The sequence below is a fragment of the Amblyomma mixtum genome, chromosome 3 (assembly GCF_055824585.1).
Source record: "Amblyomma mixtum isolate Tamu chromosome 3, ASM5582458v1, whole genome shotgun sequence".
NCBI classification, from domain to species: domain Eukaryota; kingdom Metazoa; phylum Arthropoda; class Arachnida; order Ixodida; family Ixodidae; genus Amblyomma; species Amblyomma mixtum.
This window is the reverse complement of record NC_143014.1, coordinates 308,898,056-308,922,292: the sequence shown is the minus strand read 5'-3', so window position 1 is coordinate 308,922,292 and position 24,237 is coordinate 308,898,056. Positions and strand designations below refer to the sequence as shown.

The following is a 24,237-nucleotide window of genomic DNA, read 5'->3' as shown; positions in this document are numbered from 1 at the left end:
AGTCACATGGCTAAGGGCACTGATTAAGTATATAACAGCTGCACCAGCTTAGTGTGAATTCTTTGCCTTTTAAATAATGTGGTATAGTATGGAGCACCTATAGTGGTCAATGATACACGTGTTGGCGGCTCATGGCATGATGGTGAATCTCCTTTTTCGCGCCCCATGCACCGCTAGTACATATCTGTACTCAGTCAGCCCTCAACGTAGCAGAAGCTGCAGAGAGTCTAGTCTTTACAACCATTCATGCAATACAACAGAGTGTAATGTGTGTCGAATGGCCATGGTGGCCGTATAGACGCTTTACAGCGGCGTAGCATGGGGGCTGCCATCTTTGATCACGTGATCACGCCGCCATTACTCGCCTCCTGACCGCTCGGCGCGCGCCTCGTCGCGACGGCTGCTGCGTCTGATGTTTCGGTTCCGACAGGCAGTGTTTCGGCTGATACGGTTGTAAAGGAGTGGGAAGACGACACTGTGGTTGGTCTGAAGCTTCGAAGGACATGTGAAAACCCTAATGTGTTCATTTTAGGCGTGAAAACGTGATCGGGCTTCATGTCGCGAAGAGCCGCTGAGCTCTCCGCCTGTTCGAGGCAACGGGTGGATCGCCTGAATACCGCTGAAGGGTTTGATTAATATTTTTTATTGTTATTATCTAAAACAGCAAGGTTTAATGACCCTGCGGCTGCGCAGGTCGTTGTCGTATTGTGTACATGCATGCGGAGACTGCTCTAAAACGCTCACATATTACACATCCTACTCATTTGTTTACAACTTGTTAAAGGTGCTTAGGAAGCCTAAAATATTTTCTGTTGGTTTGCTAAATAAAGGAAGGCGACAAAAATAAATAAACAAACAAATGTTACCCAATCATGAAAGCAGTACCATGCATCAAGCAGCTTCACAAGTTTGCATACAATCGTTTACAAGGATTCCGCGATATAATTGTTATAACGCGCGCATGGCAGAGCGTTCACTACACGAAGTTCACAATTATGTAAGCCTCACATAGTATAAAATTGTGGTACCCTCCATGCTCGATATGCAGACATGAAAATGCTCGAGGTCTCGCTGGTTGTAAGTAATCAGCCGGAGTCACTTCTAGTGACTGTCTCGCATGGACCGCGAGGAAGTGACAACCGCAGAGCACAGCAGCCGTAACACAAATGCTTTATTCCGATTGTGGTCCACAAAAAGCACGCGACTTGGAGCGAAGTTCAACACTAGCACCAAGACGGTGTGTAATACACGAACTGACGGTAAGCGTTGTCCGCTCGCACGGCTATGCACTGCACAATATGCACTAGTGGTATAGGAGCGTAATTCGTTTTTTTTCTGTGTGTGACGTTTCGGTGGCGGGACAGCTTGTTCATGCGGCTATGTTGCGCACTTAACCTCGCAGATTTTCCAAGATCGAGACCTTTCCTTCTATATTCGCTGTCTAGCGCTGGCGAACGTGTGTGTTGCGTTCGCCCGTTCGGAAAGGGTGGATGTCCAACGGGCGCGAACAGGGGCAGTACGTCCTTGTGCATTTCGGTTCCGTGAAGCTCGCAAACGATCGCATCCCGCCCCTTTAACTGTTTGTCGCACTTCTTTTAATCCACAACAGAGCATGTATTTTCTGTTTCCACATTTCCACTGCTGCGTCGCGTCATACACGCCGGCGACTTACGAGGCAAGTAATGACGCCGTGTTCCGAGCGCACCCGTGGCGCCATCTGGTGTCAAACGGAAGAACTGCGCGCTGTAAACGGTCTATAAAGCCACAAGCCACAATGAAAAATTCCCTATTAGGAAATTTGCACTTTCACACTGCCTTTTGCTTGTGTCCTGCACTCAAAATACAGGAAATGAAGTATCTGTTTGTGGCAGTCAAGTTTTGTTCTGATAGCCGTCTATATTGACGCGACACAAACATATAGGCTTAAATTATCATTTATTCATTTGTTTTTCAAAGGGCTGCTTTTAGAATGTTAGCCTTCCTTTATTAGGTTTGGCTGCGTTTTGCTGCTGCTGCTTATTGTGAATTCTTGTGGGCACCTCATTGTCTTTTCCCCTGTGAGTTATGTGGCAGTTAAATCCACATCAGTGGACGTTAGTGCTGATAACACTAGAGCATTCGTCCTGTCATCTACCTGTCTCCACTGCCGGGCCCGCTGATTAAGTGGGTACATATGGAACACTGGGGTTCTAATCAAAAGTTTCGCATATGTATTTGCCATGTGTTGGCCCCACTCCAGTACAGGAACTGAAACTGAACAGGATATGGCCAGCAGACACTGCTACACAAGGAAATAAATGTGTACCAAGAAACAGGCATTCATAAGTAAATCATCCCGTAGCTGCACAGCTTCATGAATAGCGAGGAAGGTGATGCCTCTCCCAGACCCCCCATTTCACTTTTCATTTAAAAGGACGTTAAGCCCCCATAACCATAAACCGTAATTTTTAAGTATAGTTAGGTGACATTATGGTTCACAAAATTTGAAGTGTTTGACTCAGCCAAACAACAGCTTAGCTACACAGTTTATTTCTTTCTGAATTCAACAATATAGGATTAATTAAAATTGCACCATGAGAACTTAATAAAAACTGCTGTAAGGCTAGTCATGTTGGCAAAAAACACGAATCTGGGAAAATCAAATTTAAAGTATGTGCGCCAGCCATTCGGAGGTCGTTATAAAGGCCTCAGAAAACAGCAGAATGGAGGCATTCTAAAAATATTTCTCAATGGTGAGTAATACCAGGTAGTGGGGACAGGGCCCAGGTGTCAAACAAAACCCAGTTGACGGCCATCGGGGATGTGGTCATGGGAAGCAACGGGCGTGAAGTCCTGCCGTATTTCTCTCCGAAATCGCCATTTCCGGACTTTGTATGCCCGAAATATATAGATATATTTTAGTAGCGTGAGGTCGAGTTTAGACCTTGAAACTTTTTAGGCTTTAAATGTAAGCTACGTTTTACTTAGGATGAACATCCTCATTTCTTTTGTTGCGGTTATATGTTTACTTTTTTATGCAATTCGATAACTCTGGAAGAATTGCCATTGAATGTGAGCGCCAGCCTGGGGAATGCTTCATAACCAGGTTGTCGACACCGCATAGGACCGGTGTTCCTGACTCATGACTGCTTTTGCCGATGTGTGCGGTACTTATAGCGTTAAATTTCTGTATCTAGAAGTGTGTTCGGAGCACATTTGAAATAAACAAAATGGCCTAGTAATTTGTTATCCACAAGCGATGCTGGCGACTGCTAGCTGCCGGGTGCCTAGAGCATTGGTCAGCAGACTGGGTCACCTGTTAGCTGTAGCACTTCCTGCTTGACATATTTGCGTCCTCGCATGTAAGCAATCATCGATTTCAGGTCACTGTTTTTAAAACTGTACGCGATGACCATTTGTATTTGCTAAAATTTGTGAACTCTTTCTCCACAATCGCTGGCATCGCACGTACGAACCCCACGTACTCACTAGGCCTACTCATACCACTGGTGAGTTTCGAAGGGAGAACATATGAAATGTAGTCGCTCGTTTCACCTATTCGTAATGCGGAGAAGGTGTAGACAAGAGCAACTACATAGTCAGGTTGTCATCTCATCGACGTGAATGTTTCACTTGGCGGCTGATGCTGATGCCAGCTGATGCGTTAGCGACAGCATATTTGCTGATCAGCCTACCGACTGCCAAGTCACCGAAGCAGTGCCTGGCCGATGTCGCGCATCATCGTTCATAGTACCTCACGTTGCTGTGCCCTGATGTCACTAATATTCTCTGATATCGTTTTCAGGTTTCTATGTCACTAACCATCGCGTCTCAGTTGTGAGAAATAGCATTTAAAGACTCTTTGGAACTGAATTAAAATATATTTAAAGCATTGGTCGCATCCAATACGTGGCCGTGGGTGACCTTACATATTGAGGAAGCCCATAACAAGCTTTCTGTAGCCTCAGAATTTAGTGTCTCGACTCCTTTAAAGAGATGAGCGGTTTGTTAGTGTGTGTGTGCATGCATGCGTGTGTACCGTATTTACTCGAATCTAACGCGCCCTCGATTCTAACGCGCACCCGTTTTTCGTGACCCCCCCCCACCGAAAAAAAAAAAAACTTGATTGTAACGCGCACCCGTTTTCCATGACAAAAAAAAAAGGTACCACCCACCTCGTGCTTTCATGCAGCAATACAACTTTGTCTCGTTTGGAAAAACAAAGATTTAATCTCGATGCACTAAAGTTGCGATAATAAACACACACATAAAAAAGGAAACGGCTTATCTTGCCAAGCCCGGGATCAGCCGTGCCGGCGTAGTGAAAACAATCTTGGCAAGATAAGCCGTTTACTTTTTTTATGTGTGTGTTTATTATCGCAACTTGGTGTAGAGAGAGGAACTCGAGTGAGACACAGCGGGAATCATCGCGCCAGCATGCTCTGCCGAAGCGCGATTGGTGGCCCCGAGAGGGACCGTTGAAAAAAAAAAGCTGCCAAAGCAGCTTTGAGAGAAGAAGAGGAGGCGTTGGCCGAGGAGACGTATGCAAGGCCAGCCCGGGATCAGCCCGCCGGCACAAGGTTCACTCGTCGTCGCTGTCAGACAACTCCTTATCACTGTTGACGGACCAAAGCATTTCATCCTCGGTGCCGTCCATGGCATTCGATATGCCACATTTCTTAAAGGCCTTGCTGACCATGGCAGACGGTATCGTGCACCACGCATCTTTCGCCCATCCAGCGAAGTCTTGCAGCGAGGCACGCTTGATCCTATTGCTGGGAGTGAATTCATGGCAGCCACTCACAAGCCATTCGGTGTAGAGCGCCCGAATCCTGTCTTTAACCGGCTTATTCAAACAGACATCGAGCGGCTGGAGCTGCGATGTCATGCCGCCGGGTATCACGACAAGGTCGGTGTTGCACGCTGCGAGCTTGTCCTTGATGCGTTGGTCGAGATGGCACCTGAACGCGTCGAGCACAAGCATCGCACGCAGGCCCAAACTGCCGCCGGGTCTCTTGCGCCAGACGTGATCGATCCAGTCGGCGACCAAGTCCGTGGTCATCCAACCTTTTTCATTTGCGCGCACGATCACGCCACTCGGAAACACGATTCCTTTCGGGAGCGTCTTGCGTCTGAATATAAGATACGGGGGCAGCTTGTGTCCATCCGCGGTGCAACAAAGCATTGCGGTGACGCGTGTTTTTTCATGGCCGGAAGACAACACGCGCACTTGCTTCGCCCCCTTCTTTTCAACAGTTGTGTTGGCAGGCATGTCGAAGTACAGCGGTGTTTGATCGGCATTTCCAATCTGGCCGAGGCCGTAGCCGTGTCTGCGGCGCAAACCCAAAACGAACCGCTGAAAACTGTGCAGCTTTTCCTCATATTCCTCAGGCAACTTTTGGCATATCCCCGTTCGCCTTCTAAGAGAAAAACCTTTCCTCTTCATAAAATTTGAGAGCCAGCACCTGCTGGCTTTGAAGTCACTCCGCGTTAGCCCTGTTTGTAGGGCTAACTGCATCGCCCGGACTTTGAGCAGATCGGTCGTCACTGGTTGCTGCGCCGCTCGCTGCTCTTGAACATATTCTGCGAGCCGCTCTTCTATTTCGGCGAACCGGCCCTGCTTCGGTCCACTGAAACCCTTTCGTGTAGCCTTGCTGGCGAAAATCTTTTCCTTCTGCTTGCGCCAGTCCCGCACGCACGTTTCTGGTACTCCGAATACGCGTGATGCGGCCCGATTTCCGTCCGTCTCTGCACACATGATGACTTTCCTTTTAAATGCGGCATCATGATGAACTCGGCGTATCTTCGCTGTCGGCCCGTCCATGCTGGTAGAGCAAACGCAGAAAACGGATAGACTAACCTAAGCACAGGCAGCCAGTCAGCTACGCTCTCGAAGTGCGTATGAGGCGGCCATTTTGAAATGCCGATGGCGATATGATATCGAAGATTTAGGGTCGTACTCGATTCTAACGCGCACCCAATTTTTGGACCCGATATATCGGAAAAAAGGTGCGCGTTAGATTCGAGTAAATACGGTATGAAAGAAGCCAACAGTCACTGAAATAAAGTGAAGCGCAAGGGAATAGAAGTTCTTTTCTGTGTGTGATGGTGTTGGTTTTATGTACCGTTGCTTTTATCAAAGAAGGCTTGAAAGAGCCTAACTTTTGGCAGGGCTGGTCACTACTGCTGTGCTTGCCATTTCAAGTGAATGCAGTTCTTCACTTTGATGTCTGTCACTGTGTACCTTGGGCGGAAATGAAGCTGTGGCAGCAGGGAGTCAGGAGGACATTCTTGCCAGATCCACACAAGCACACCTGGGAACAGCCATAGAGCAGAAAGCAGTGCAATCCATTTGAGGAGGGATGTGAACCTTGGGAAGTGCAGAAGCCATTTGGGGGGGCTGACATGGTTATTGCGCGTTTCTAGTGCACCAGCGTCTCGGCCATGTTGTTGGTGATGCTGTGCAGATGGCTGCCATCTTTGGTGTCCTCTGGGCCCTGAGTGTGCTGGCCTTCCTCTACTCGGGGCCCCTGGCCATCCCCACCTACGCCAACCCCCTTGCCCTGCTGCTGCTGATGCTGGTGTTTCTGGTGAACCCCCTGCACACCATGCGGCACCAGGCACGCTTCTGGCTCCTGCGGGTGCTGGGACGCATCTTTGCTGCGCCCTTCTTCTACGTGGGCTTTGCCGACTTCTGGCTGGCCGACCAGCTCAACAGCCTGGTGCCCGTGTTCATCGACGCCCAGTACTTCGTCTGCTTCTACGCCACCGACTTCCAGTGGATGGAGAACAGCGGTGAGGGGGCAGTGCCTCTCGCGACAAGAGTGCCCACACATTCTGAGCTGTTGAGCAGACATGAAAAGTCTGTCAGAAAGTCACAGAGCGTAAGGGACTCCGAATATGTTTTTGTTTTAAAGGAGCCCTATAACACTAGTGGAGCACATGATTTTATTTGTCAGGTGCATGAATGGAATATAGTAAGGTTGCTAGCATCAGCCCCCAACGCAAATATTTGGAAGTTTAATGTTTGTTTAGCTCAAGAACCCAGTGGCAATTTTCAGCAGCAGCAATGACACACCTTACGTCATTGTGCAAGCACCCAGTGGTCAAGTAAATGCTGAGTGTACCGCGAATTTCTCTAATGATTAGGCGTGTGTAAAATTACCTTATTTTTCGTTCTAAAAGTCGCACCCCCCTGCAAATGGCTGTTTTTCCGAAAAAAACGCACATAGGTCACACCAGTGTATAAGACGCACCTATTCATTCGGTAAATGCTATAAAAACACGCTGAGGAATCTCTTTGTCGGAGAATGTGAGCAAAATACACGCGTACAGCAACTGTGATTTGCCGTGGGAGAATTTTAAAAATGAGCAGTTGTGGCGTATATTGCAATCCGCGTTACGCTGCCATGAACCGCGTCCACGGGGAGCTATCTGCACATGCTCAAGTGCAGCTGGGTCCCCAAGGAAGCGTACCACAATAGCAGATCGTGATACACTAAAACTCTTTAATAACTAGAATTTTTTTTCTTTTACGCATTGGTTTTCTTTCAGACACTGTTACTGGGCGTGGAAATAGATGATGTGCGGTGGCACATCATTTTTCGCTGTACATAAGTTGCGCAGATCTATAAGACACACTGACGAAGACGGCAGAAAAAAAAACAACTTGTACACTGGAAAATACTACATGTTACAATCTTTGACACTGGAACAAGGTTGCACAATTTGCTGAGCAGCATGTTTGACCTTGCCAGCATGTTTGACCTTGCCAAAGCCACCTGCAATGTATGGACAGTCGCTGGCTTTATCATCGCACTGGAGGTTACGATAGCAAAGTGTAGACTCCTTTTGTAGTGTACACAAAGTGCTTCTCCTTCATAGTCTTGCTCATTGGTTCGACGTACAAACTAAGCACTCTGATTTTACTAAGCTAAGCTTGGTCTTTATTTGATTGGCTGGGAGCCTCGTGATCCTTGCCCAGCCAAGGATGGCCGTTGAGGCTATCCGACCCTTTTTAAAGCTTATATTAGTAGCCATTCCCAAAAATTGCTCTCCTTCCTCATCACTAGGTAGTACTAATGTTTTAGGCCCTCTACACCACCAATCTCTTTTCACATCTCTTGGCGCCTGATGGGCTTAGCTGCCTATGTGCCATTAAACCCAGCACAACCCAACCCATTCTTCTCAGTGTCTGATTGTGACCGGTCCATGCAATAAACGACACAGAAGAAAGCGAGAAGAATGCCTTTGTACTGTTTCCCTGACACTTTAGCTTGATCTTCGGATAATTTGCCCTGATAATGTGGTCTTTCCATGGTTGAATTTATCAAAGTCTGTGCTGTATTCGATCGCTGTCGGAACATTCAGGAATTTTAGAATATTTGAAAATTCTTGGATATCAGTTTCTTGAATCGAGTATGAACTTAATAAAAAACATAATCAGTTCACATTCAAAAGTTCAAATATTTGCGCACCCTTCTTTAAAAGATGGTTGGCTACTTTCGTATCCATACTGCATTTGCCATTTGTTGGCAAAATAAAATGCTGTCTCCTGAAACACTAAGCTAAACACAGACTGAAGAGTGTGAATGGTAGACTCTGGCAAAAGTCCAACTTGGGTGTGTCTCCATTTGATGTCGTATTTTTTCTCCCCCTAGCGAACACCCCTTAATCTCAAGAAGAGCTTGTAAGCTTAAACCAGCAGAAAAGAATGGGCTGGACGTCAGTGTGCTCAGATGCTTTGTTTGCCATCGTTCTTTCTCTCATCTCTCTTCTTCTTCTTCTTCTTTTTTTTTTTTTTTTCTCCAGGGGAAAATCTAAATGAAACTCAGATTTAAAAGTGGCCTCTAGACAGCAACAGCAAATGGTCAAAGGTGCACTCCTTCATGCTGTCTGCAGAATGAAGGTATTCTATTCATAATAGAAGCGCTGTTACATAGGTCACAAGTGTAAAGTGTGCATACTAGAGGAGCAGTAACACATGGGTGTGCCTCAGTGCTTGGTCTACCCTCCTCTAGAATCAAGGTGCTGTAATTGATTGGGAGCTCTAAGAGCTACACAGGCTGTATAAGTGTGGGCTGTTGGCACCAGAAGAGAGGCCATGCATGGGTGTGCTTCCATGCTGTGTCTGGCCTCCTTTACAATCAGTGCTGTAGCCAGATTGGGACTCTTAAGCAGTACACAGGCCTTAAAAGGCAGTTGAGGTTTTACAGGAGGTTTTAGTGGGGAGTTGTGGGAGCCTCGAGGAACTGGGAAACAACGAAATACCGTCTCCGGCGGCAGCAGGTTTGTGTGCATGTGCTGTTTACTCGGATCATTGTCTAGTGACGCCGATGAGAAACTGGAAGTCGTTGCAGCCGGAAGTTGAAGCGGCCTACTGCAGCGCCCTAATCGCCAGCTGTGACACAGGGTGGCGCCATCATTGCAAAAGCTTTGGTATGCACTGATGTGAATGTTGGTGGCTTATCAGAGTGGTTGCTGCACCGCCTGACTGCAACATGCTTGTGTCACTGCCATATAAATTCCACTTGTGTTTTCTGCCTTTTTCTTGAACCACGGTGTTGTAATCAAGCAGGAGCTCTAAGTGTTATGCAGGCTGTAAAAGTGTGGGCTGTTGGCACCAGAAGAGAGGTCAGAGACGGATGTGCCTCCATGCGTGTCTGGCCTTCTCTAGAACCAAGGCGCTGTGTTCAGATGGGAGCTCTGTTGCCTATGCAGGCTGTGAAAGTACAAGGTACAGACGCTAGAAGAGAGTGAATTTGGCATAGATGTGCCTCCATGCTGCATCTGCCTTTCCTCACCAGCATAGGGGTTTTTTATTCGCTGTGGGAGCTTTAAGCTCTGCACAGGCTGTAAAAGCGTGAGTTACAGACACCGGAAAAGGTCAGACACAGATGTTGCCTCCATGGTGTGTCTGCCCCTTTCTCGTCAGAATGCAGATGCTGCATCCACAAGGAGAAGCTCCCAAGTGTTAATAGACGTTTTGAGTGTGTCCCGACAGGAGATGAAAAGGACATGAGTGTGCCACCATGCTTGTGTCTTGTCCTGGCTGCAGGAGGCGGATGTCACACTCAGCAAAGGGAAGTGCTTGCTCAGGGTACCTGAAGTCGACTTTCTAGTGGTCTGGTGTCTGGAAGGAGTGACTCCAGATCCCAGCAATGCCTCCAATGTCAAGGCTATGGAGTCGCCCTCTGGCGTGGCAAAGGTGTGCAGGCTGCTTAGAGTGGTCACCCTTGTTGCTCACTTTCTGCTGCACGTCTCGGAAATTGCAGCTCCTCTTTGTGGTCAGTTCATAAAAAGCACGGCATGACCTTGGGGACCAGAGCAAGTGGCGGCTTGGAGAGTGCCAAGAACACCTTCTCAGCTCCGATGGCTGCCTTGCCAAGTCTCTCTCGATCTACCCCACTACTACTGTCGCAGCAGAGGCCAACTCTCACCTTGACTAGATGACGTCCTCCTTCGGAATCTGCATTCCAGACCATCACTCCGTAATGGCCAAGGGCATTGGCTACTGTGTGTCAGTTGTGCAGTCTCTCAGTGAATTTCTTCATGGTTTGCAGCTCAGTGTGGCAGCTGGTATTTCTGAGTGCCAAGATTCAGTTGGACAGCACACCCCCTCGCATGCCGTGCCACTTGAGAAGTGCACGGTGTGCTGCACATTCTGATGAAACTGCTGCCCACATCTGGCATGATTTCGCGGGCTTCATTGATCCCAGAGTTCAGGAGTGTTCACGTGCGCTGCGGACACCTTTGCAGTCGCATCAGTGGAAGCAACTTGTGCAGATGCGCTCATACAAGCAGGGGACCCTGTTCATGGAACACGTGCTCTGTGTCGTGTTGTCAAGTGCTACTGCGAAGAGGCATGGCCATCTAAACAAAAAAGGTGCCAGTTTGTCTCCATATTGGGAATAGCGACGTGAAGTCTCTGTGCAACAGGACACTGTTCAAAGGATCTCGGCTTCTGATCCCTTTGGCTCTGCCGACAGCCACACTACATGGCTCCTCGTTTATGAGGAGTTCCAAGGGGCAGAAAAGGGGATGACCTGCGCTTGCAACTTGGCACAGGGGCCTAGAAGCTGCACACGTCCAGACACTCTGGTGAGCAGCTGTGAAAGTTGTCCAAGCTTGAATGCAACCAGCAGAACTTCTCATCCTCTCTAACCTCCGACTGTATCATTGGGATGTCATTATGGTGCTTTTGATGGGCAGAAACTGGGCTTGCTAGTTATCTACTTTTCACTCGGGGTTTCTCTGCACAAATGGTGGACCCACGTAAGCAGTCTGCGTGGTTAAAGAGAGCCTGGCCTGTGCAGTGGATCACTGCCTCTTACAGGCTTCTGGCACATTCCTGGCATTTCTAAATGATGTCCAGCTAAATAATTTTTTGATGTAGTTGAGGACCCCACTGCCATGAGTTAGGAGGAAAAGGGGGAATGAAGAATGAACAAGTTTGTTTTTCTGTCTTCAAGGAAAGCTCAGACCAATGACCACTGTTGTTCTGCATTCAACTGACTGAGTTGAAGGACTATAGACACCTGATTTTATTGTGTGTTTTCTTCTTTCAAATGATATGTTGGACCTTGGAATACATTGATACCAATGTGGTATTTGCCTATGACCATTGAATTTCCTTGATTGAATTCAATTGAATTGATTGAATTTCTTCTCTCATGCTGTTTTGGTTTTGGTTTCATCTACCCAACGATGGCTATCATGTGTAGCTGACCTCTAGGTCACGTGAAACGCGGAAAAACCGCAATATAAACACTGATACATAGCTGGAATTATAGCAAACTACATATCAGCAGTTATATTGCCGTTTTTTCGGGACGTGGCCTAAAGGTGAGCTACACGCCGCAACCATTGTTTGATTGATGAAACTGAAACTGAAACAGCATGAGAGAAGAAATTCAATTATATATTATTTAGCAGTCGTAGGAGAATACCACGAAGTGCTCCATGCATACCAGTGTCTAACAATTTGTTTGGAAGAAGAAAGCACACAAGCAAAAATTTGGTGTTAATAGCCCTTCAGGTGTGTGGTGTCCAGTCATAGTTCTCATCCTAGAGTAGTGTCCTCACAGCTATGTGGGAGAGTCTTGACCATTGCACCTGTGCTGTACTCACAGGGAGCTCTTGGCTTTAAGTGGCAGTGTCTAGCCTATCTTGCTCAGTGTTGAAGTACCATGTAACGGTGTGCGTAGTGCTGCTTCCAGTGCCACCAGTGCTTCTCACCAGCAGGTTGCACCTGTTCGCACAGTCGTGTGGGCCGTTTGGCTTTTTGCTTTCACCCCACAGCATCATGAGTTATGTTTTTTTTCTTCTTTTTTTGGTGCTGAAACTTATTGACTTCACAACCTGAATGTTGTTGGAAGTTCACTGCTGATTGTACCCTTGCAAAACTGGCATGCCCATATTTGTCATTCCTCACACCATGTGCTGCAGTGCGTTAATATGCTGGCTGGCTTCATGCTTACATTTGGACTGTGGTGTAGTGCAGGCCTTTTGGAGCTGTGACAAGTGAGGCCAAGGCCAGAGAGATTTGGTCTGATGGCAGCATGCAGCGTCTGGTTTTCCATATCCCCCGCTGGCCCGGTTCTTTGTGATAGGAACGCAGCTGCAGTAATTCAGTCTGATCTGTGTGAGTGCTTGGCCACTGCCACCCCTGCATTGATGGTTTCTTGCTGCAGATGCGGCGCGCTGCATGAACCGGCCTGTGAACCTGGCCTTGCGGCCCGTGTTGGCATGCCTGCCGGCCTGGTTCCGATTTGCACAGTGCCTGCGTCGGTACCGGGACACGCGAGAGGCCTTCCCGCACCTGGCCAACGCCACCAAGTATGCCACCACTTTCTTCGTCGTGCTCTTCTCTACGCTGTTCAATGTCTACAGGGGTAAGTTGGCCGAACGTTTGCCTCTTTCAGCTGCACTGAGTCTACCCCAAGTGCTTGCGCTGGGAAAAAAAAAGTGGGGCTGTCTGTCTGCTTCATGGGAAACACTCTGCTTCCTGGGAAACAGAATACTGATGGCTTTGTGCTAAAAGCTCTCTTAACCAACATGGCCTGAAGATGCATGCAGACCGACTGTGCTGATGCTTTGCCTCACGTTTTTATGTCGCTTTCCTTCAGTAGGTTGAGGTCTCATGTTAATAGCAGTGGCAGGAATGCAGTTCCAAACTGTGCCATCGCATGAACCTGATGCACGCTGCTGCAAATGAGAACATTTTGATGAAATTGCACCATTGCTACGCCTAAATGCAACTCCGACCAGTTACAAAAGCCCACCTGATGTGAAAAGCATGCCTTGTGTATTTATTTACTCTGTATGCAACAACAACGATGACAAGAAGGAGGTGATTAGGAAAGGACAGGTGCAGTAACCGCGTCTCACTCAGGGTGGACTGCATTACGAAGGAAGAGATGGGGGAGGGGGGGGTGGTGAAAAGAGGGGCAGTGAAAGTGTAGGTACATGCTCCACTTGCTCCAGGGTCCAGGGTGGGGTATGTACCTTCACTTGTTTCGAAAGGATGACAGAGGTAACCGGCTGGATAGAACCTCATTTAACTTTTGCTTGTTTTGCTATGTGCAGTCAGTGCAGTGGTGTGGCGAGCAGGAATTTTCACCTCTACAGTGCAACCATTGCTGGAGCCAGCTTTATCTGAAACAAACATAGTGATCACACCGACGACATCTCTCTGCTCTTCCATCCTCATTGCTGTTGCATGTGCCACTCCCAGTGAGTGTGCTGGATTTCTGCTACTGCCTCCTGTCACTGCTGTCTGCTCTTTCTGTACCATCGTGTTCCAAACATTGCGGTTTTACTGCGGGAGTGGTACCAGTGTCATTCTGCCAATGCGCTGGCTGTAAGAAGGAGCAAGGAGGAAAGGAGGAGCCCAGTAAGTGAGATAGAGGAGGAGAAGAGCACTGCAAGGCCCCCACGTGGAGCGGAGAAGTGCTATGTGGACTGCCGTCGCTAGAGTGAGAGGCACCGTGCATGTAGAGAGAACGAGAGAGGGAAAGCAACAGAAAGGCCCTGCACTGCAGCACATTTCTCAGTAGCAAAAGTCCCCCCCCCCTCCCCCATAGTCACAAGAAGAAGAGAAGAAACGCATTTCTCCCCTGGCACTTGTGGTTAGTGAGCACGTGTGTACGCTGTCCACCCTTGCTCTCACGTCGAACGCCATGGACCCCATGGTATGCACGGTGCACTGAGCAGTCAAAGAGATAGAGGACACAGTGAGAGACAAGCACTGTAATAAATAAGCATTCAGTAGAAGCGGCACCCTGCATGTCTCTCACTGTGTTCTGTCTCTTCTGCACTGTACCTCTTCACTGTGTCACACCAACTAGCCCAAAGGGCCACCTTGGCGCTGAGCAACAGTGACTCGGGTGTCAGTGGCAGCGAGAACTGCAACGACACCAACCACAGCAGTAGGAGCATCCGGGCTCGAACCGGAAAACCAGCAAAAACAAGCCGGTCCTTTTGGTGCATGTCGAGGAAGCCCAACCTGCTTGGTGCACTGAACAGCAGCTGCCTCTCATCAAAACCGCACGAAACCACACCAAAGCGCATAAACATGTTAGTTAGTACAAGCTACAATTTTCAAAGTAAATGCAGTGAAAGGTCTCCACAAATCCACCACACCCTGTCACAAACACTACGGGCCAGCCACACCATACATCAGCAAAAAGCATTGATGCAAAGTTCATGCATGCAGCCGCAGCATCCTCATTCACGAGCATGTTGCACCACCCAAAAGACAAATCTTAGCCTCAAAAGCGAAATAGGTAAAAGCAATAGGCATACCCCCCACTGCTATCACAGCTTTGTCACAGCAATTCCACTGATCGCCTGTCAGTTTTGTTTTTTTTCTCCCCATGCTTATTGCTTCCAGAATGCAAGCCCCTTGAGTGTTACTGACATCTGCCCTGATACCTAGAACATAGCAAAAGTGGGGGCTAAGGAGACGACAGCTCAGGGCTCTGGCTATCTCTTTGAGCACACAAGAAAACTACTATCGACTCGGTATCTGTCAAAAGACTTCGGTGCCCCAGTCGTCCCAGTTATGTACCAGTTGATCCACATCACCGCATTAACACATTTTGCGCTTGTTACTGCAGCTCCGCTGTGTTCTTGGCTGATCACTCTCTTATCCTGTTCTCTCTGAGTCTTGTGCTCCTATTGCAAGTGTCAGGTGTTCCCTTGTATTGATTTGTTCCGGGTTTTTGGTGCATTCCACTTCTCTTTGGTGGGCATGTTAGCTGCGCCATATCCTGTGCACATCATTGTGTCACTCTCTCATGCTGTTCCAATCTCAGTGGTGGAAATGCAGCATCGCTCAATTCCACCAAATTGTGCCATTTCACTGCGGCGCCAATGAACACAGTAGTTAAGGGGAAAAAACAATAAAAACAGTTAAACTACCCATGTGCCTGCATTTTAGATGATTCTCACTGTCACACATGCTCGGTGGAGGCAGGGCCCTTCATCATTTTTTTTCTCTGCCCAAACTAATCCCTGTCACACATGCCCCACCCAATCTGCTTTTGAGGCATGCCTACCCCTGTATTGCTGCTCTGCCTCGCATTTTGGATTTTTCTGTGCCATCCTGTTGCTGTGCTTTTTCCCAAACTCCTTCTTTTTTAGCTGGTAGTGTAATTGCATACCAGGCGTATCCTGGCAGTGCTCACTTATGGGACCATAGCTTGGCAGCTATTGAAAACGTTTAAGGATCAGATTAAGAATTGGAGCAGATTGGAAGACCAAGCAAATAGGTGTTGCCTAGACATAACAAGCAGCGCAGAGGAGACTAACATAGCAAGGGAACAACATGAGTACTGTTCTGGCACCCGTTTTTTTTTTTTTTTTTGTCTTGTGTATGTTTGTTTTCTTCACACAGTTCAGTATGTTTAAAGACTACACCCCCAACTGTGGACCCCCAGAGGGAAATGATCGGGGTAATATCAAGGGACACCACCCCCTGACAGTATCATATCAGAAGTGGAGAGGAAAAGCGTGAAATGGAGAGAATGGATGACCTGCTGTTAGGGCAACAGTGTGGAGAGATGAAATTATGAACATTGCTGGGAAGTAGAGATCAGTGGGAGAGGTCTTGTACTGAAGCGGATGTAGTTATGATGATAGCCTCTTGTACACACATTCCTTTGTGCCCTGCCTGTGCAGACAGCTACCCATCGTCAAGCAGCCACCCATTCTTCATTCTGTGGATCCTGTCAGCTGTGGTCAGCTCGTGTTTCACCTACACCTGGGACATTAAGATGGACTGGGGCCTGTTTGATTCCAATGCTGGCGAAAATCGCTTTCTGCGTGAGGAGATCGTCTACTCCTCCTCGGTGAGTAATATTTTTCACACTCTTGGGTGTGCTGTTCATAGGCCACACATGACAGTGTGCTGAAATTTCTCCGTCTATCGGGGTTAGCCACCTGGGTGTGGCCCAGTGACCGTGAAGGCTGTCCACTCCACAGATCTGGACCACAGCTGACACAACCAGGCACAACACAGGCAGCAGCAGAAGCCAGCTCGAGACTTGTAAAGGCAGTGGTTGTTGGAGGTGTACATGTGAATGTCAGATTCATCCAAAGCATTACAAAGGTTTTTGAAAGCAAGCGAAAGGCAGCTGGAAACAGATTCTCTGAAGTTTTTCAAATGGAAGCGGTGCTTGTGGCGAGGAACATCAGGATCCAGAAGGCTAACTGCTGATTCTGCTTCTGCACAAATTTTTGGGCTGAAAACTAAACATTTCAGCGGAATAACCTCTCTGGTTGGGAATAATTTAATCATAAATTGTGAGACATTTTGTTTGGTCTTATCTAAAATTGAAAAGTTTCTGGCGTGTGGAATTTCTGAAAAAGCTGGACTTGCTCACTCCCAGAAGGGGTGGCCTGACGGGGAGGGGTGCGATGTGCAGTGCACCCTCCAATTGTGTCTGCGTGCTTCGACTGCCAGGACATGAAGCTTTTTCGAGGCATCCGTGTTCTAAAAACTTCTGCAGGCGCCTGTACAGGGATGTTAAGAAGCCTCAGTAGTTTACTTCTTCACTGGATCTTCAGTTGAGCCAAACACATGACTTGCCACCACCTCTGGGCAGGCTGCAGAAAGTGCCCTTGTTCATAGCACGATGCACTGTAACAAAAGTGTCTGCATTGCAGACCTTTGTTTCAGCTCGCACTGTCTCAGTGTTAAGTAAAAGTACACATCCCACTGTTCTGCTTCTTTGCTTTTTTTTACTGGACTTTTTGTATTAAGGTGGTTGGCCTGTATGCATACAATGTTTGTTGAGCTTTACTGTGTGACAGGGCACACAGTAAGTGCATTGATAATTGTTACAGTGAAAGCGGTGATTACTTAAGCTGCCATGACATTTGATCACTGACTGTGGAGTGCGAGCCCATTTTTTAGAATCTTTGAAAATTCGTGGTTTGAGTTGACTCTGGATCCTGCACACTGGCGCTGATAAGCTGATGACTCTCTGTCGCTGAGATGCCTAGAGGCCCCCAAAAAGAACAGTTGTGGCTGGTGTCCACGTTTGTTCAGCTGAGAGGTGGCTTTGCAGCCGGCTACAAGCATTCATCTCAATACGTGCATCCTTGGCATGTATTCTGTTGTTGGGTTCCTTGTGGAAAAAAAAAAATGTTTGAGAACCCCTGTTAGTGCCTTGCCACCATTTTGAACATTCTCGGTCTGAGCTTCTAACCATGTGAAGTAGACTTTTTGGATTGCAACATATCCATCCAGCGCAAAGAATAAATAAGAGAAGGGCCATATGGTAACATTTGCTGCAAGAAGTGCAAGACTCAAGCAGGAAACAAATCTGCTCTGTGAAATCTGCATAGTGTGCTAGTACTGTGTTGTAGGGGCATGGGATTATTCGAATTTCGATTGAATGATAATCGGTCAGATAATTCCACCCAACTTCGAGAAGTATAGTGCTCAAATTCACGAATAGATCGAACTCCTAATAGTTGCCTGAATGTGGTCTTTATAATTGTTCACTGGATTTTTGATGCCAGACGCCCGGCACCACACTTATGTTTACTGGGATACAGTAGCCTCATTAACTCTTTCCCTACCACACCCACTGAGCATCGTTAGCCCGCTAACGATCATTTCATGCCCCGATTTCAGAACCTTCTGTGTTGCTAATGGCCACGCTGCAGATATAGCTTGTAGACAAGGAACCAAAGTTTTGTTTCCAATGTAGTTTTCTTTTGTCCTGCGAGGGGGCACTTTCTAACGCGCTGCGAAGAGCGTACCTGTGCTCATTGCCCGCCATGTCGCCCGCAAATGACGCCTTCGCCGCTCGACTTCGGAGCCTTCCACATTGCTTACAGGCACGATGCGCATCTGGCTTGTAGCCGGAGAACTGAAGTTTTGTTTCCGATATAGTTTTTTTTGCCCCTCCAAAACGGCATTTTTTGAACGCGCTCCGAAGATGTGGTACCATCAAAGTCGCTTGGCAGCCTTCACATGCGTGCCACACGCTCTAAAACATAGCAAATCTGAGAACTCCATTTCGTCCATGAGTGATTTAATCAATGACATGTGCAACAACGAGCCTGAAAATGTTGCAAGGTGCTGAAGATGATTCAGTTTTCACATCGGCGATGATGGAAACCAGCCTGAAAAACAGGCGGGCGTGCTCCAATGCACAACTATAGGGTTTCCAGTTATTGCTTTGTAGCAAGAATACTATTCAAGATAGAAATTATCTTTTTTTGCAGACAGTGACCAATAGAGTAACAAACATTTTGCGTATTTCAGAAAATTTTTAACATTTTTTTCTTTTTAAATACAAGCGTGTCTTTGAGAGTTTTGTTCAATTTTTTCCTAAACTCTCGTTTTTAGCAAATAAAATTTTTTGTTGTAATATGCAATTTGTTGTTTAAACTTATATAAATAGAAAGCACCTTTATTCAGCTCTGTTTTGGGGTATTGCAATAAATATTGAATGCAATATTTTTTACAGAAAAAAAAAATGTACTGAAACATTCAGAAAATGGTCATTTTCCCCATGGTACGGAAAGAAACTTCATGGAACTAGAGATTTTTGTTTGGATTATCAGGAGTGCACCTTAATACAATCTAAGACTAAATGTGGTTTGCTTTATGGATATATCTGTGCGTACAAATGGTGTTTCTGAAGCTTTTTTTTTCTAAACAAATGTTGCTACAAACAAGCACTACCCAAAACATGGGTGGAAAGCACTGGTATGTTTATTCTAAAGAACCTCAGGTGGTCTAAATTAACCTGGAGTGCTCCACTGTGTCCCATGTGCCACTTTGGGACATTAAGCCCCATATTTTTTTTAATTGTACACTAGTCATTTTTTGCTTGTGTTTCAGAAGATGCCTGCCCTAGGTATTTAATTCATGTAAAGCTAAAAGGAACCCCTTCACCACCAAATCTTGCATCTTTTTTTTTTCTTACATACTGTACATTGTGAGTAGTTTGGGAGCTTGTTGTATACCTCGTAATTTTCTCATATCTATAGAAACTGCTCGCATTTGTGTGCAGGTTCAGTTTTTGCTACCACATTTAAAAATCTGTCTCAGCGGATAGCCTGGGAAACCAACCTTCTTGTTCTTACTGCATGCAGTCAAGAGTTGGCTTGCGTGACGTACAGGCAGCCCTTTTGCAAGGAATTCTTGCATCATATTGTACCTAGGCAGGGGTTTTTATGAAGAGCCTTTTTTGATCTGCAGGGTGCGGAGCCAAAAAATTTCCATGCAGTTGTGCAGTGCTCCCTTCCCGTAGCTTTGGTAATGTGGGATACGGGGTGTAGCAATCGGCAAGCTCCACTGGACAGAGCCTGTGTGTGGTTATTGCGTGCTTTTATTTTGCACCATTTTTGACTCGCTGTGTGAACCCACTGCATGCACCGTGGTTGAACTTCGTTATAGGGTGAAACCTGTGTCTTGGGCCACTATCAGTTAAGTCCAGGAAACAATGGGGCAAAAAAAAAATACCCAAGGTGAACTGTGCACAGTGTCCATGAGTAAGTACTATAATGTCACACTAATCTCAAATTTCAACTTTGATCCAGTGTTGCTCAGTGTTGATCCAGGCAGTCTCAGTGCCCATTGAGGCCAGTGATTGTCGATTTTTCAAGGGCCATTCATTTAGGCTTCTGCCCACGCAAATTTTCATGGCCATTGTGAATTGGGCATGCAGTCCGACAGGTGGTGTTAAGCGCAGCAAGTTAGGTGAGTTCCTTCTGAAGCCATTGGGAGTGAAGCAGTATGCTATTTAAGTGACTGATTTGCTTAATTTAAAGTTGGACACAGGAAGGTAATGAAATATACTTCACAGTTCAACAGAACCCACAGGCCACTATGGTGGGTTAATGATGGGCAGTGCTGGTCCTTGTCTTAAAAGCATTTGTTTTTTGCCAGCAAAGCTGTCACAAACCAACGACTATATCTATTCTGTCCACAGCTATTGTTGTTGGACGGCTGTCGGAGGGGGGGGGGGGGGGGGGGGGGGGGGGGGGGGTAGGCACTTTTGCTTCTTGTCAGAAAGCATGTTGAGAGGTGAGAATGGGCAAAACACAGAGACATGGCGTGCAAAAAAAATTCTTTTGTTCTCCTTGCACGTCAACATTGTGCTAACATTTCAGTCAGAAAAATAAAACTAATATGCTGACTACAGTATAAATGCATGTAAGGGCCGCACTTTCTTTTTTTTCCAAATTCGGGGACCAATTTTCAGGTGCAAAAATTGTTTTTTTTTTTTTTAAGTAAAAACACACCCTTCGGGGAATGAGCGTCATTTATTTTACGTTCAGTTGTCACTCGCGGAGTCTTCCAACTCCCAAGCTGGGGCTGTGCATGCTCATCCCACGAGAAGTCACGCAGGATGTCTGTTGTGAATGCACAGCCGTTGTTCCGCACTTCCATCACATAGCGGAGCAGCTCTTCTTCCAGTCCGGGAAACTCGCACGGCTTACCTCGGAAAGCTCGCTTTTTGCAGCCTGTGTTCCTCAGTGCATCTTTTTGGTTGGACCATCTATTTATTTATTCAAATACCCCACGGGCTCTGACTGGAGTATTATGTGAGGGGGGTTACATAACTGGTGTGCGAAACAGAAGCAAATAGAAGATCGTTATTTTAACATCGTTGTACAGTAGTAAGCAACAAACCAGAAAACAGAACTAAACTGAAAAGCACACTTCAGAACAAAATGCTGCTTATTTTTTTCTTTGAAAATAGCATAATCTGAGATGTGAACAATGTTGTCAGGAAGACTATTCCAGTAAATGATTGCATGGGGCAGGGCTGATGAGTTGAATGCGGTGGTCCTTCCTGAAAGGCGTTTAAAACTGAGCTGGTTATGCAATCGTTGAGATTTGCGAGCCGGTTTTGTAAAAGGTAGTGTGAAGGAATGATGGCTGTAAACAGTTTTATGGAAGAGGCAGATAAGTGCTATTGTTCTGTGAGATTCTAAGAAGGATGGAAGGGACAATGACGCCTTAATGTTAGTTATGCTGGAATGTCGGCAATAGTTGCAGCTTTTTGTGCAGCTCGTCTGTACAGCCTCCATGGTGGGCGCAGGGCCCAGCACCTTCATGCACCACATATTGCAGCCTGAAAGAAATCATAATATTTAGAATCGCCATCACTTCTCCCGTTTTTTTCTTGCATAGGTTATGACAGTTGAAGATTTTTGAAGCTGAAAGCATGTTTCATTTGTTTAGCCATGTCTTGACAGGCTGCACCTTGCTGCATAGCTTTAGAGAGAAATATTTCCCGTGGCACATAACAGCTGTGCACTGGCGGCGAACGCTGGAGTCTGCAGTCACGGCACACAGCTTGTCCCAGAGAAAGGCCTCCGTACAGCTGAGCAAGTTGCAAGTGCAAGGTGCTGTTGGTGCAAGACTTTGCTGCTGTTTGCAGGGCTACTACTACTTTGCCATCTTGACTGACCTGGCCCTGCGCTTTGGCTGGACATTGTCAGTGTCCCTGACGGAGCTGGGCGTCATCCACTCGGACCTGATGGTCACCATCCTGGCCCCCCTGGAAGTGTTCAGGTATGCCTCCCCACGGGTCTGTGTCTGACAACAGCCACTTGTGAGCACTTCAGTTGGGCAGGAAAAGGTGGTTGTCGTCCAAAGCATGCTGTGCAGCATTTGTGAATAGGAAGGCACAGTTGCACTGAGGTGCGCAGGCTTGCTTAGCATTACAAGGGGGAAGAGGAGGTTGCGAAGAGAAGAAAAGCCACAGCAGCTGTCACGCAAAGCCCTCCACCCCTTCTCACTTAGTCATCATGCTTAGCGTTATTAGGAGGAGGACATTATGAGACAAGGGAAGACTCGCGCATTCTTGCAGCAGTGTTACCCTGCAGTGCACAATGTAATCTCTCTGTAGTAAACACACTGAGAAACATTGTGTCAAAACATATTAGACTGACTGTTGCTAGTGCATCGATTTGCAAAACTGAGTGGAATTTTTTTCTCCTTATGGCGTATGGACTCCTTGCAGTCTTTGACAGTGTTTGTATTGTCTTAACTACAGTGACTTTTCAGTCAAACACCCGCAGTTTTTGTGTGGTTGACAAAAATGCTATAAAGCTAGCTGCGGCACATGCCTATGTGAGTGCAGCACATGAATTGTGCGAATATTCGAATGTTTCGAATATCCAAGCAAATAATGCGGTATTCGATTCGGGCTTCAAAACGAATACAGTTGAATCCCGCCACAACGAAATCGGCGGGGCGTACGAAAAATTTCGCTGTCGCGGAATTTCGTTGTCGAGAAATTACAGACGAGTCGGCTGATCCCGGGCTGGCGTTGCATATGTCTCCTCGCCCAACGCCGCCTCTCCTCCTCCTCTTCTCTTCTCGCCCAACGCCGCCTCTCCTCCTCCTCCTCTTCTCCGTTCCTTCTTTCACCACCTCCTCTACTTGCCTCCTCCCCCACATCGTTTCGAGAGCCGTCGGGCCTCATCGCATCTGCTCCGCTGCGTGCTACCACGGCGCTCTCGCGGGCTTGCTGCCGCCAGCCTGGAGTTGCATAAGTCAATGCTCACGCGCGCTCCAACGAAACGTCTTGATACTGCTACTCGGGGTTCAACAGACCCCTGCGATGACAAAACGCCGGCTGTAAGCCGCCCTAGGCTAATATCGCAGTTGGCTGCGTCACCTTCTTGTGTTGAGCTGAAGTGCCCGACGCAAGTGCCTTGCCGATGTTTTCTTTGCTCTTCAGTATCGTTGATAACGAACTCAGCGCGATGTCAAAATCTGCGGCAATAATCGACTTCTTTCTGCTTCGGCGATAATACGCGCTTTTTCTTCTAGCGAAAGAAATTTCCGCTTCTTCGCTGGCGGCGACATCCTAGAGCAGAGACGCGACGAGACCACGCTAAACGGTGCACACACAAAGGAAGAAATGGTGAAGCGGAGTGGGCTTCTTCCTGCACTCTCGCGTTTTCCTTTTTTTTTTTTTTCTCCGACAGGACACGAAGCTCCGCCCACTGATGGCTCCGCCCACCGGTCCACACAGACTGCCTGAAACGCGTTCGGTGCCTAGCAGACGACGCGGCCACGGAGGACGCGGCCGAAGACGCTAGCAGATGGCGTGCGCTGGCGCATTTTACACGCGCTTTCGAGGAGCCCCTCTTCGCTTGGAGGCCGCGAACGCTTACCAGCCAACACCGCTAGCAAGTGATCATGACGCGCTTTCGTGCTTGACAGGAAACCGCGAGCACCATGACAGCGAGCTACATCAATCGAAGAAGCCCAGCAAAGAGCCAATGAGCGGGGCATGACGTCACTTCAAAAATCACGTGGGCATCTGGAGAAAAAAAAAAAAAGCACACGAGGGTGTGCGCGAGGAGGATGTGCGATTGAGTGTGCGTACCCCCCCCCCCCCCCCCCCTCCTCCCTTTTCCTTAACAGTCTGCGACGCAAAAAAAGTTAACGGCGAACGACGGGAACGGGAAAGTCGCTCTTCAGCACTGAACTTCTGAAGAAAGACAAGACAGAGGGGCCACTCACCCGCGAAAATTCGCAAAAAAAATTCGTAGAAGCGAACACGTGCTCGCAAAGTACTTCGTTTTTGAGGAAATTTTAATACATTAAGTCCTATGGGGGTTTCACGGGGAATGCAAATTACTTCGTTGTGGCGAAAATTTCGTTGAAGCGGCGTTCGTTGTACCGGGATTCAACTGTAGTAATGTTTTGAAACCTTGAATGTTTTCCTAGTATATTGAAGTTTGAGAACCCATTGGAAAAATAAGCTT

At 47.3% G+C, this 24,237-nt stretch overlaps 1 protein-coding gene across 2 annotated transcripts in view; it reads left to right on the top strand.

The window, feature by feature from the left end:
* Positions 1-24,237, top strand: part of LOC149355555 (solute carrier family 53 member 1) — an 81,547-nt gene that overhangs the window by 41,285 nt on the left and 16,025 nt on the right. For both annotated transcript variants that reach the window (XM_089583890.1, XM_089583889.1), the window contains exons 9-12: positions 6,447-6,774; positions 12,672-12,872; positions 16,162-16,331; positions 21,894-22,027. In XM_089583890.1, coding sequence (XP_089440016.1) covers positions 6,447-6,774; positions 12,672-12,872; positions 16,162-16,331; positions 21,894-22,027 — 833 coding nt within the window. The remainder of the gene's footprint in view (positions 1-6,446; positions 6,775-12,671; positions 12,873-16,161; positions 16,332-21,893; positions 22,028-24,237) is intronic.